This window comes from Salvelinus alpinus, chromosome 24 (assembly GCF_045679555.1).
Source record: "Salvelinus alpinus chromosome 24, SLU_Salpinus.1, whole genome shotgun sequence".
Taxonomy (NCBI): Eukaryota; Metazoa; Chordata; class Actinopteri; order Salmoniformes; family Salmonidae; genus Salvelinus; species Salvelinus alpinus.
In genome coordinates this window covers 25,995,370-26,009,473 of record NC_092109.1, presented here as the reverse complement: position 1 = coordinate 26,009,473, position 14,104 = coordinate 25,995,370, and the positions used below count along the sequence as shown (strand labels likewise).

The 14,104-nt window shown below is 43.5% G+C and overlaps 1 protein-coding gene across 2 annotated transcripts in view; it reads right to left on the bottom strand.

Annotated features, from left to right (window-relative positions):
- The window catches only part of LOC139552413 (signal peptide peptidase-like 3), a 42,217-nt gene that overhangs the window by 18,094 nt on the left and 10,019 nt on the right, over positions 1-14,104 (bottom strand). Inside the window, exons 2-9 of one of the 2 annotated variants that reach the window (XM_071364136.1) lie at positions 10,251-10,328; positions 9,934-10,025; positions 9,570-9,689; positions 9,167-9,245; positions 8,466-8,578; positions 6,397-6,503; positions 4,350-4,513; positions 3,822-4,009 (exon numbers count right to left, since the gene is read on the bottom strand). In XM_071364136.1, coding sequence (XP_071220237.1) covers positions 3,822-4,009; positions 4,350-4,513; positions 6,397-6,503; positions 8,466-8,578; positions 9,167-9,245; positions 9,570-9,689; positions 9,934-10,025; positions 10,251-10,328 — 941 coding nt within the window. Of the gene's footprint in view, positions 1-3,821; positions 4,010-4,349; positions 4,514-6,396; positions 6,504-8,465; positions 8,579-9,166; positions 9,246-9,569; positions 9,690-9,915; positions 10,026-10,250; positions 10,329-14,104 lie in introns of both variants that reach the window. The other variant, XM_071364135.1, reaches the window with a different exon arrangement.

Below are 14,104 nucleotides of genomic sequence, written 5' to 3'. Positions count from 1 at the left end.
ATCGGTATCGGCATTGAAAAATCATAATCGGTCGACCTCTAGTCCAAACACACCAAAACAGTTGTGAAGAGAGCACGAGAACGCCTATTCCTCCCCGGGAGGCTGAAAAGATTTGGCATGGGAACTCAAACACTCAAAAAGTTATACATCTGCACCATCGAGAGCATCCTGACCTGTTGCATCACCGCTTGGTATAGGAACCACTCAGCAAGGCGCTACAGAGGGTAGTGTACGGCCCAGTACATCACTGGGGCCGAGCTTCCTGCCATCCAGGACCTCTATACCAGGCAGTGTCAGAGGAAGGCCCTAAAAATTGTCAAAGACGCCAGCCACCCAAGTCATATACTGCTGTCTCTGCTACTGCAAGGCAAGCGGTACCGGAGAGCCAAGTCTGGGATCAAAAGGCTCCTTAACAGCTTCTACCCCCAAGCCATGACCCCGTTATTTTAGCACAGGCTTGATTTACACTCACTGGACTCTAACCAAACACACTACACAGACACTAACACGCATGCATATTGACCACAAACATGCTGCTGCTACTCTATTATCTATGCATTGTCCATTTACGTTGACTTGTTACCAGTACCTCTTATATATAGCCTTGTTATTTTACTGTGGTAAACTAGTTCTGTTCGTTTATTTAGCAAATTTGTCATTTATTTTTTACTCTGCATTGTTGGTTAAGGGCTCGTAAGTAAGCATTTCACGGTAAGGTCTACCTACACCTGTTGTATACGGCACATGTGACCAATTGAACTTGATACCTCAACATGAAACAGCAGGAACCTGGATTCATCAAACCAGTTAAATGTTTTTCCAATTCTCCAGTGTTTTCTTTCCTAAGCCCACCGCAAACGTAGTTTCTTGTTCTTTGCTGAATGAAGTGGAACTGTAAGGTCGTCGGTTGCCATATCCCATTTGGACACCAATGATGTAATGACCTGTCAGCTGACTAATTCTAGCCCATCTGTTGCTCTGCACAATTTGACAACTGGCTGGATGTCCGTTGGGTGGTGGACCATTCTTGATACACACGTGAGACAGTTGAGTGTGAAAAACCCAGCAGCGTTGCAGTTCTTGACACACTCAAACCAGTGCGCCTGGCACCTACCACCATACCCCATTCAAAGGCACTTAATTATTTTGCCTTGCCCATTCACCCTCTGAATGTCACACACACAATCCATATATCAAGGCTTAAAAATCCTTCTTTAACCAGTCTCCTCCCTTTCATCTAAACTGATTGAAGTTGACATCAATAAGTGATCATAGCTGTCACCCGGATTCACCTGGTCGGTCTATGTCATGGAAAGAGCGTGTATTCCTAGTGGTTTGTACACTCAGTGTATTTCATAGAACAGACATGCTTCTGTATTAAGCTGTCATCTCTAAACCAGTGGTTGTGTTACATCAGGGCAGCCCAACCATGTTGCTGGAGAGCTACTGTCCTGTAGGTTCTAGCACACCTGATTCTAATAATTATCTGGTTGATGAGCTGAATCAGGTTAGTTACTACTAGGGCTGGGGGATATGGCCTAAATCTGATATCATAATATTTTTCACATTTGAGTGTATGACGGTATTTGACGTTTTGAATAATAAAAAGTTCTAAATATGCTTAAATTCTAAATATAAGTAATCCAGGACCCTAGGCTGGCAACTAAACTGATAAGTAATTTCAATGGGGCTCTCTCTATTCTGATAACGGTATAACACAATCTAACTTCAACTTCACAATCTAACAGATATATTGGCACGACAGCTATATTGCAGCTCCATCCCAAAGCCCTTGCTTGGAAGTATACTTCGCAAGACTGTTAAGAACCTTGCCCTCATCTAGGCCAAGGTGGCGAGACATGGCAGTGATGACACCATAGGCCTTGTGGATCTCTGCACCAGACAGGATGCTTTTGCCAGCATACTTGGGGTCCAACATGTACGCACCCAATGGGTGTTGCTGGGCAGCTTCAATGTGGTGCTCTTATTCTTCTCACTTTGCTCGGTGAGGTAGATTGCTGCTATAACTTGATGACCCTTCACATACCTAACCATTTCCTTGGCTCTCTTGTAGAGTGTATCCATTGTTTTCAGTGCCATGATGTCATTGAGGAGCAGATTCAATGCATGAGCAGCACAGCCAATGGGTGTGATGTGAGAATAGGACTCCACTTTAGACCAAGCAGTCTTCATGTTCGCAGCATTGTCTGTCACCAGTGCAAATACGTTCTGTGGTCCAAGGTCATTGATGACTTCCTTCAGCTCATCTGCAATGTAGAGATGGGTGTGGGTCCCGTGTGGCTCAGTTGGTAGAGCATGGCGCTTGCAACGCCAGGGTTGTGGGTTCATTCCCCACGGGGGGACCAGGATGAATATGTATGAACTTTCCAATTTGTAAGTCGCTCTGGATAAGAGCGTCTGCTAAATGACTTAAATGTAATGTAAATGTGTGTTGTCCCTGGTGTCTGTGCTCTTGTAGAATACTGGTTGAGGGATGGAGATGTAGTTAATTATTCCTTGCCCACGAACATTTGACAACCCATCAGAGATGATTGCAATACAGTCTGATTTCTCTATTATTTGCTTGACCTCCACTTGAACTCTGTATCCAGCAAATGAGTAGATAAAGCATGTCTGGTTGGAGGGCTGTATGCTGGGCGATGAACATTGAGAAATCTCTTCCAATACACATTGCCGGGGAGCATCAGAGGTGAACCAGTTGCATATACAACTCGAGTAAGACATTCATCAGCACTTCTGACTACGTTCCTCCGCTGAGTCAAAACAAACTTCTGATTCCAGGAGGACCATGAGCTGTTGCTATCGATAAGGTGTCCGATTCATCATTTTCACCTCAAATAGAGGTAGAGGGACATTTGTCAGTTGCTGCTTGTTGTGAGCGCTGAGGGAACTTTATGCACTTGGCCAGATGATTCTGCATCTTTGTTGCATTCTTCACATATGATTTGGCACTGTATTTGCAAAATGTACACAGCTTTTCCTTCTACATTAGCTGCAGTGAAATGTCTCCACACATCTGATAGTGCCCATGGCATTTTCTTGTAAAGTTTAGGAAAAAAATTGTCAAAAAAAAAACTAACAAATACAATTCCATGTACAGATAAATAGTTAAGCAGTTAGATTAAACAACTCCTTTGTAAGATAAATGTTTTAAAATGAAACATGTATGGAAACAGGTGAATTAACACTCCTCAGTTAGCAGGCTCAAGTAAGCTAAAACCCACACGGTAGCAGAAACTAAATAGCAGAAATTGTTAACAAGTTAGAAATGATTTAAAACACACTTTGCTGTAGGCTGCTATTTACTAGTTTAAAAAATGTCATAAAATATATTCACCCCACCCAGTATTGTAATCAATACTTACCAGAAAGTATGTAGTCCTTGGCTCAGACAGTGTAGAAGTGTGGGCTAAATAGCATCTCATTAGTGTGCAATATCTTGAGAATCAGCTGTACATGTGATGGAAGAATGCACTGTGCATGCAGAGGGTTGCAATTCCATTGAATTGGGAATAGTTTAACCAAAATATGAGACAAGACCTAGAATTGCCTTATGTGTAGTATTCCCCCAAAAATGTTCACTGTTATAAGCTAACTTTTTTGATGAATTTAAGCAAAATTCCCCAAATTCCCAGACTTATCTTCACACGGAAAAATTCCGGAAATTTACCAGAAAGTTTCTGACTCTTTGCCAAGCACTAGTTACTACTCGAGGGTCGCTCTGACAGGAACAGGATTGGGCAGCCCTGTGTTACATGATGGTCCATCCCACCGCTCTCACTTCTCCACTCTGTTCTTACCCACAAAGTATCCTATGAGAGTGCAGTGGAAGTAGGAGACGCGCCCCATGCGTCCGGGTGTGCCTGGCCCCCCCGCCTCCCCGTTGGCTTGCTTCTTGTAGTTGTCGTAGCGCAGCACAAAGCACAGCAGTAGCCCCGGCATCACTATGTCCCCGATCCCCAGCATGGAGAAGTGACTGCCTGTGGAACTGGATGGAGAGAGGGTTGAGATATAGGGGGAAAAGGGGGGAGGGATGGATGAAATATAGGGAGAAAATAAGAGGGGGAGGGAACCAAGACAAGGTGAAGGGCAGGATGCAAAGAGGAGGAGCGGGAATAATAAGGAGATGACAGTCGTGGGTTGCGTCATAGCGGGAAGGTAAAAGCAGGAGTGAGAGAGGGTGGGAAAGGGCAAGAGAAGAGGAAATAGAAGCGTGAGTTTCAGCGCTCATAACAACGGCAGAGGTTAATCAATACAGCTCTAGTGAATGGAGCTGGAGGTTCACACACAAGTCCAGCGACCCACCCCCCACGGTCAGGCTATGGTACCTGGGGAAAACTAGCTTGCCGGGCAGGGACAAGCGTGGGACGTCACGGCCCATCCCAGGGCCCAGGTGGAGCTTCCTGGAGAGCACGTCTAAGGGGTTGTCAGCCGGCTGGGTGGCCACCTTCACCATCACGTTGCTGTTGAAGATGTAGGCCGAGAAGAACACCTGCAGGACAGACACATATCGAAGAGTCATCTACTGTGGCTCAAGCAATCCTAAGAAATTGCCACTGTTTGTAGTTCTGTCTTACACATGTTGTCTAACCACGACAAATGTGATTGAAGAACAGAGTTGGCCTTTAAGGCTCTACCATGGTGTACAGCGGGAATAACCATTAACGTCAACTGTCCTGTTAGCATGGAAATGTCAGTCTATACCATTCTGCTCTATTCCCTGTTCTGCTCTGTCCACCTTAATTAACCTAAGAGACATGGAACAGTGAAACTCTGTACCTTATGTCTTCGCACATACAGTAAGCCACTTTGACATCGTCTACAGCGACGAGGAGAGGGCCTTCGGAGTGTGGTGTCAGGAAAATAACCTCACATTCAACGTCAACAAAACAAAGGAGATGATCGTGGACTTCAGGAAAGAGCAGAGGGAGCACCCCCTATCCACATCGACGGGACAGTAGTGGAGAAGGTGGAAAGTTTTAAGTTCCTCGGCGTACACATCACGGACAAACTGAAATGGTCCACCCACACAGACAGTGTGGTGAAGAAGGCGCAACAGTGCCTCTTCAACCTCAGGAGGCCAAAAACACTCAAACTTTTACAGATGCACAATCAAGAGCATCCTGTTGGGCTGTATCACCGCTTGGTACGGCAACTGCTCCGCCCACAACCGTAAGGCTCTCCAGAGGGTAGTGAGATCTGCACAACGCATCACCGGGGGCAAACTACCTGCCCTCCAGGACACCTACACCTCCCGACGTCATAGGAAGGCCAAAAACATTATCAAGGACAACAACCACCCGAGCCATTGACTGTTCACCCTGCTATCATCCAGAAGGCGAGGTCAGTACAGGTGCATCAAAGCTGGGACCGAGAGACTGAAAAACAGCTTCTATCTCAAGGCCATCAGACTGTTAAACAGCCATCACTAACATCGAGTGGCTTCTGCCAACAGACTTAATCTCTAGCCACTTTTATAATTAACATTAGGATGTAATAAATGTATCACAAGTCACTTAAACAATGCCACTTTATATAATGTACTCTATACCATCTACTGCATCTTGCCTATGCCGTTCGGCCATCGCTCATCCATATACTTATATGTACATATTCTTAATCATTCCTTTACACTTGTGTGTATAAGGTAGTTGTTGTGAAATTGTTAGATTACTTGTTAGACATTACTGCACGGTTGGAACTAGAAGCACAAGCATTTCGCTACACTTGCATTAACATCTGCTAACCATGTGTATGTGACCAATAACATTTGATTTGATTTTACAGCAGGGGTGGCAATCTAATTTTGCCCCGGGGCCACTTTTGGGGTTCACACACACCTTCATTTTTTTATGCATTGCCTCACTGTCAAAATGTGCTAAAAAAATAATCCTCTATCCATAGTTTTACTTGGATTATATTTTACCAGGTTAGTCTCATTGAAATTAACCACCTCTTTTACAAGAGACCTGGCCAAAATAGCACACAAAGTTGCAGAAACATTTACAACATCAAACACAAAGCACTACAGTTTAAAAAATATAAATGTACACATTGAACACCAAGATGGCTTGGGAATGTGTGGTGCAACTAGGGATCAAAATATTGACAGCCCCCCCACTTCATTTTTCATCATAATGTTTTGGAATTTTCCATGTTCCCCAACTGTCTAGCTTACATTTAGGTGATTATTAGCACGCACGCTGGACACATTCAAGACATTTGTAACTTTTTTTTTTACTCAAACCACCCGTGGGCCGGATTGGACCCCCTCGCGGGCCGGATGACTCATGGCCCTGCCTGTGTTTTAGCAGTCATATATTTGGGTCAACTGGGTGGCGGTGGGGTGAAGGGAGGGGGGGGGGGCTCTCTTACCCAGAACACGTCATAGATGAGCAGCCCTGACAGCAGCAGGCAAGACACCTTCAGACTGGGCAGCCGCACAAACGCTATCATGGCCACACACAGCCCCATGGCTAGAGCTGAGGAGAGAGAGAGGAATATCACACATGGAGGGAGGGGGAGAGAGGGAAAGAAATGCTCACACACACAGATCTCAGATAGACAGAGGAATCAAACCTTTATGAACACACACATGAAGCTCAGAGAGCACGCGAGAGAGATAGACAGAGGAATCAAACCTTTATGAACACACACATGAAGCTCAGAGAGCACGCGAGAGAGATAGACAGAGGAATCAAACCTTTATGAACACACACATGAAGCTCAGAGCGCGCGCGCGAGAGAGAGAGCGAGAGAGAGAGGAATCAGACATGAACTAGAGGTCTTCACATGTCCAAAAACCACCCAACCAAATATGCAGAAATTACATTTTAAAAACAGACTGTTCCCAATGGACCCAAGGACAGTCAGACCCACTCCGAAAAGGGCCGTGGTAAAGAGACCCGTGCTGGTTCGGCTCAAGAGAGACCTGTTCAGATCTGAAAGCAGAACGAACGAAAACTCCCAACTGGGCGCTGCTAGCGCCATCAATAAACAAGCGATATTGGCCAAATGATCCACAGTTAGGTGCCCTTAACTGCGTATAACAAATTACAAAAACAACTATTCGTTGTGTAGCATATTCATATATAAATATAAAGGGAGACCAGCCTAGAGAGAGATATGCCAGTACCATGGATTTCTTTAGATTTGTCAGATATCTGTATAGGCTACTACTGCTATACGTGTACAGAAGGAGGCTAATTTGTAACATTTCTATCAGAATATTTTTTTGAAAGATAAGCATGATAATTGTTAGCCTAAAGGAGCAACTCTGCTAAGTCTAAAACAGTCTTCCTCACCCGAAGTTCAACTGTCAAGAGTCAGTTTGAGTGCACTGCCTTCATAGGCCTGCAGTAGCTAAGTCGAAAAATAACCATACCACACCTACACAAAAGTTGCTTAACTTTATTAGGGTAATAACAAAAGTCAGTCAAGTCATTTATAATAAAAATACAAAACAGGCCTACAGAAGCTCTTACCAACAAAGGAGATTGCCTACCGTAGTCCTACCCAACAAATGACAGCAATAGATTAATGCTATTTATTTTACAACAGGCCTACTTTTAACATTGATATTTTTGTCATTTAGCCTTAAACTAAATACGGAGCACAAAGTTAGCCAACAAAAAGTAAAACATACCCCTTTTTACATAAGTTATTTAAAGAACTGGTTTAGATTATTAATATAATAATGGATTTATAATAATAATAATAATACAAATAATAACACAATAGAATGAATACAAAAATAAATGAAAGGTAGAAAATTGCATCAAACCTAAATAGCACAGTCCATTAGGTCACACCAACATGCTTCTCATCTTTGTCCACTAGAATATTAAAACTTGTCCGAGGACATTCCCCTTGTCGGCTTCTTTTCACTATACTCTTCATCCTCTAACTTTTGTTTTACTCCATCTTCGCAATAAACAGTAGCTTAGGCTAAGGCTAATTTTACTCACTCGTCTCACCTTAGCAGCAGGCGCACATGAGATGAGCAGCCGGAACCAGTTTCAGCTGGATATAAGCTACATGATTTATTGAGTTGCAATTAGCTGACTCCGATAACAAGCGTGCGCAGTTCTCATCACACAAAATTAACAGAGGACAGGTCCAATAAGGTCGAGTCGGTAAATTCATTTTAATTGCACATACCCAAGGCCTATGGCAATTATTTCAGTCCCAACCCTGATCCGAGACAAAAGTCTGAATTTAGGACCCGCGCCTGCTCCAGTCCCGATCTCGAAAATTCTGGTTCCGTTGGACCCATGAAGACCTCTAATATGAACACAAGCAGCTCAAAAACACATGTAATGGAGCTCAGAGAGTGAGACACACAAACTGAGATAGAGAAACTAAAGAAAGGCAATGGCAAACAATAATCTGAAATACGCCGTTTACGCCCCCACACACAAGGCAGTCATGACACAATGACATACCGTCCATGAGCAGCCAGTGTCCCGTCAGCACCCAGATCAGCACCAGCATGACAGAGAGGGAGAAGGCGAGGAGCTCGGCCAGAGTGAAGCGCCCACAGCAGCCAAACGAGATCCTACAGGGGGGAGGAAGGAGAGAGATGGTTTATACACACTGGACAATAATACACAATCTCTTCACTGGAAAATACATTATCTCTAAACGCAAGTCGATATGTACGGGGTTAAATATGTAGATATAGCAAAGTTTACTCAAAACCTAGACAAGGCGGTCCAGGTTAAGAGTTAAAATAAAGGCCAGATGCTTTACATTGTCAAACAGAAAAGGGGAATTAAAGAGTTGTGACATTGGAGACTTGGCTATGGTAGCCTCTCAGTTTGACATGTGGACCAACATGACACCATGCATCTCTAACATCCTATTGATAAGCCTGAGGACGGATGGCGCCGAATCAGTTGTGCCTCTGGAGTGAATAGAGACTCAAAAGCATATGCTGCGGAACAATTGGTATTTTGTTATTTTTGGTGCCAAAGTGATCACAGGCCAACAGGCACACACCGATTCAAATGGCATTATGCAGATTGAGATACAAGAGAGAACAATAGAGATAAAGAGTGAGAGCCAGAGGGGGGAGAGGAAGACAGCAGGGTCCTGGGAGAGAGAGAGAAAGAGAGAGAGACAATGGACAAAGAAACTTACTTACTTGTTTTGTGGGGAGCAGGGTCTGGTCAAGTACTGGCACATTGGCAACAGGAGGAATGCAAACGCAATTGTTGCAAGAACTGATGAGGAACAACAAAGAGGGAGATAGATAAGTGAACGAGTAAACGAGAGAGTAATCGTAACCAGACAGTTTGTTTCAGTCCATTGGTTTCCACTCAGTTTAACAGAGTGATAATCATTGTCATCTCACCCATAAGAAGTATGCAGAGAAATGTTTTTGTTAAATCAATGCATGATGATCTGCATTTTGCCTAACTGCACGACTAATATATCATGCTCTAAGGAAACAACTAAATTAAGGTCTGCTTGCCTTTAGACAAGAAATTGCTCTGTAACATTATGGCACGTTTGTTTGTGTGTGTGTGGTGTGCCGGGTCAGGTACCTGCGGTGCAAATGGTGAAAACCACCTGGACAGAGTCGAAGAAAAAGAACATGACGAGCAGAGACACGGAGGCACCTATGGGCAGGAACAGAGCCTGCGTGGAGTCTATGGTTTGAATACCTGCAAGACAACACAATACATGCACAAGTGAGAATGCTCAAACACACAGATTGTCTGTGTCTATCACTATCATACACACAGGCATACACATTTCTGCATGTGCTGCATCTATAGCCTGGGTAACAGCAAACAAACCAACCACTAAATATACGGAATCCATGGTATGACGACTTCCAACTTGTAAACAGAAAAGAAAAACACACGCTCTGTATGTCTTATGTCTCACCAAATATGTGAGACTCACTGTTGTTTGTGTTGCCATTGTTGAAGGCCCCATTCGGGACAGGGTTACCATCCTTATCCTTCTCCTGGTTCTCACAGTCCATGTTCAACGATCTGCATAGGGAGAGAGAGGGAAAGGTGGAAAGAAAGGTTGACTAACTGAAATAAATCAAGCTTATATCACGGAGAGAATAGCAAAGACTTGTTTTAAAAAGAGTGGATAGCTCAACATAGGTGTTCAATGCTTACTATAATGGAAATAACATGATAAAGAAGACGAGCCCCATAGTGACGAGTGTTGGCCTATCTGGGATGTAAGCACTTGGACAGGGTACTCACCTGAAGCTGCCATAGACAATGAGGAGGATGGAGATGAGGAAAGTGGACACCTGGCTGGAGTCGACGAGTGAGTACGCCCTATAGACAGAGCGAGAGAGATTTCAGATGATCATCCATTTCCTCCACAGAATATATTACAGAGTAGCCCATAGTATACTTCAGTGTTGCATATGTCAACAAAGTTGTATTAATAACATGGCTAACTTTGCTACATTGAGTAAACGAGTTATAAGTGGGTTGATTTTTCTTTACTATTTTGTACATTGTAGCATAATAGTGAAGACATCAAAACTATGAAATAACATATTCATGTAGTAACAGAAAAATATATATATTTTAAAATGGGAGATTCTTCAAATAGCCACCCTTTGCCTTGATGACAGCTTTGCACACTCTTGGCATTCTCTCAACCAGCTTCATGAGGTAGTCACCTGGAATGTATTTCAATTTACTGATGTGCTTTGTTAAAAGTTCATTTGTGGAATTTCTTTCCTTCTTAATGTGTTTGAGCCAATCAGTTGTGTTGTGACAAGTTAGTGGTGGTATACAGAAGATAGCCCTATTTGGTAAAAGACCAAGTCCATATTATGGCAAGAACAGCTCAAATAAGCAAAGAGAAACGACAGGCCATCATTACTTTAACACATGAAGATCAGTCAATGCAGAAAATGTGAAGAATTCTGAAACTTTCTTCAATTGCAGTCGCAAAAACCATCAAGCACTGATGAAACTGGCCCATGAGGACCGCCACAAGAAAGGAAGATCCAGAGTTACTTCTGCTACAGAGCATGAGTTTATTAGAGTTACCAGCCTCAGAAATTGCTTCCCAAATAAATGCTTCAGAGTTCAAGTGACAAATAACTGTTCAGAGGAGACGACATGAATTAAGCCTTCATGGTCGAATTGCTGCGAAGAAACCACTACTAAAGGACACCAATAATAAGAAGAGACTTGATTGGGCCAAGAAACACAAGCAATGGACATTAGACCGGTGGAAATCTGTCCTTTGGTCTGACGAGTCCAAACGTGCGATTTTTAGTTCCAACCGGAGTGTCTTTGTGAGACGCATGTATGGTTTCCACCGTGAAGCATGGAGGTGGTGTGACGGTGTGGGGGTGCTTTGCTGGTGAAAGTCTGATTTATTTAGAATTCAAGGCACACTTAACCTGCATGGCTACCACAGCATTCTGCAGCGATACGCCATACCATCTGGTTTGCACTTAGTGGGACTATCATTTGTTTTCACAACAGGACAATGACCCAACACACCTCCAGGCTGTGTAAGGGCTAATTGACCAAGGAGAGTGATGACCTGGCCTCCACAATCAGATGACCTGGCCTCCACAATCAGATGACCTGGCCTCCACAATCAGTTGACCTGGCCTCCACAATCAGTTGACCTGGCCTCCACAATCAGTTGACCTCAACCATTGAAATGGTTTGGGATGAGTTGGACCGCAGAGTGAAGGAAAAGCAGCCACATGCCCAGCATGTGGGAACTCCTTCAAGACTGTCGGAAAAGCCTTCCAGGTGAAGCTGGTTGAGAGAATGCCAAGAGTGTGCAAAGCTGTCATCAAGGAAAAAGGTGGCTACCTTGAAGATTCTCAAACAAAACACTTTTTTGGTTACTACATGATTCCATGTGTAATTTCATAGTCTTGATGTCTTCACTATAATTCTACAATGTAGAAAATAGTAAAAATAAAGAAAAACCCTTGAATGAGTACGTGTCCAAACTTTTGACTGATACTGAACGTTTGGTGTTGTCGATGTTTGATGCTGTGAAACTTGGGAAATAGCAAGTACTGTCATGTAATGATAGCTTGGTTGGGACAGGCGAGCACATCAGCGGAGGAGCTCGAATGATTTCTCTCTGTCACATGGAAATAGTTTCAGTGTTTAGCTGTATATAGTCAGCTAACTATTTGGTTGCTTTGTCTTGTTTCTACCAATGTAATTCCTATGGAAACAGCCCAAGTTGCTTGCTATAGCTAGCTAGTTGGTCAGGCAAATTAGCGGTACGGTAGCGGTAAATTTGGGCTGCGCTCAAAGCGTCAACCTCAGCTGTCACTTTCACTAGCCAGCCATAAATGGCAGCTAACTAGCCACTGAAATGAAGGCTAGAGTAATTTGTGTTTATCTGTTGGGCTTAGGTTATGGTTTGTCATGTTTGCAAGGTACAGATACTCATTGGCTTGTCTTCCTATTATTTGACAGCTTAGCTGCCGTGTTAAGGTAGTAGATGCCTGCGCAGTGGAGCTCATATGAGAAGGATATTTGTTTACAAAGCCAGCTAACAAACTACTTGTTTTGGCCTATTTCTACTGATGCAATTCATTTGGAAACTGTCCCAGCTTCGTAACTAACCAGCCAACATTGTCTAACTCTGTAGCTAGTCAAGCAAGAGTTGAATGGAGGAGAGAGAGGGAGAGAGTGTGGAAAGGGAGCCGGGTAACTATCACAATTTATTATGAAAACCCTTTATTAGGAAGAGAGTATGTGTATGGTTGAGAGAAAAAAAGAGGAAGGAAGAGACATTGTGTGTGAGTGAGTTGTTCCTGACTACAATTGCATCCTATTTGTTGCTCCTCTCCCTGTTACTCTGTTCCTCTAGGTCAGTGAAAGCAAAGGACATGATATGGAGTCAGGGCTCAGCAGCAAAAAGGCATGGAGGAAGAGGAGCTAGAGATGATTGGAGGGATAGAGATGTGGAGAGTGGAAGCAAAGTGAGAGAACAGAGGGAGAGCACACCTGAGAGGGAAGCCTACGTTTCCATGGAGTGTGTCTGCCCCAAGTCCCACCCTTGTACCACACAGCCTGGGCCTAAAGTGACAGTGGCAGGGGGTTTGGAGTCGTTTTTAAGTGGTAGGAACATATCTGCTCTAGAGCTTGTAATGGGTTACACCAAGAGAATGGGTGGGGTTGGCCATCTTGACCAACCGAGGAGCTATTACAATATTGGACACACAGGCAGAAAATGGTGGAAGTATGTGTTTGGGGGATGCTCAACATTGCCATCATAAATTGTGTGGGGGACCCGGCCCCTTACCAGAAATCCCAAGTGCTGGTACCTAAAGCATTCAAAATTCAGCTTGTGCATTCACTTTGTGATATGGCTACAGTGGCAGGAAGAGGAGAGCCAAGAGTGTGGCACCAGGGCGTGTGAACTGAGTTGTAACTCATTTGAAAGTAGGTGAAGTTTGAAGGGCACAAGAGAGAGTGCGTGGTGTGCATCCGGAGTGGATGCAGGGCAAAGAGTGGGAGAAACCTCTGTTGGGTAGTCCACGTGTTCTGTGACACTTTGCAGGGTGGGGCCGTGGTTCCAGAAGTGATATTTTGTAGGCTAAATGCAAACACTAAAGTGACAGTGTGAAATACATCCTACAAATAATTTGTCTCTGAACAGTTGTGTATCTTCTCTCTTTGTCTCTAATACTTGTTGCATTAACTGAATTGTCAAAGTAGGCTACTATTTCTACATTGTGTTTGATTTTAATTTCACCTTTATTTAACCAGGTAGGCCAGTTGAGAACAAGTTCTCATTTACAACTGTAACCTGATAAAAATAAAGCAAAGCAGTGCGACAAAAAACAAGAGTTACACATGGGATAAACAAAAGTACAGTCAATAACACAATAGAAAAATCAATACACAGTGTGTGCAAATGGAGTAAGGAGGTAAGGCAATAAATAGGCCAATAGTAACAAAGTTTAATTACAATTTAGCAAATTAACACTGGAGTGATAGATGTGCAGATGATGATGTGCAAGTAGAAATACTGGTGTGGAAAAGAGCAAAAAAAGTAAATAAAAACAATATGGGGTAGGTAGTTGGATGGGCTATTTACAGATGGA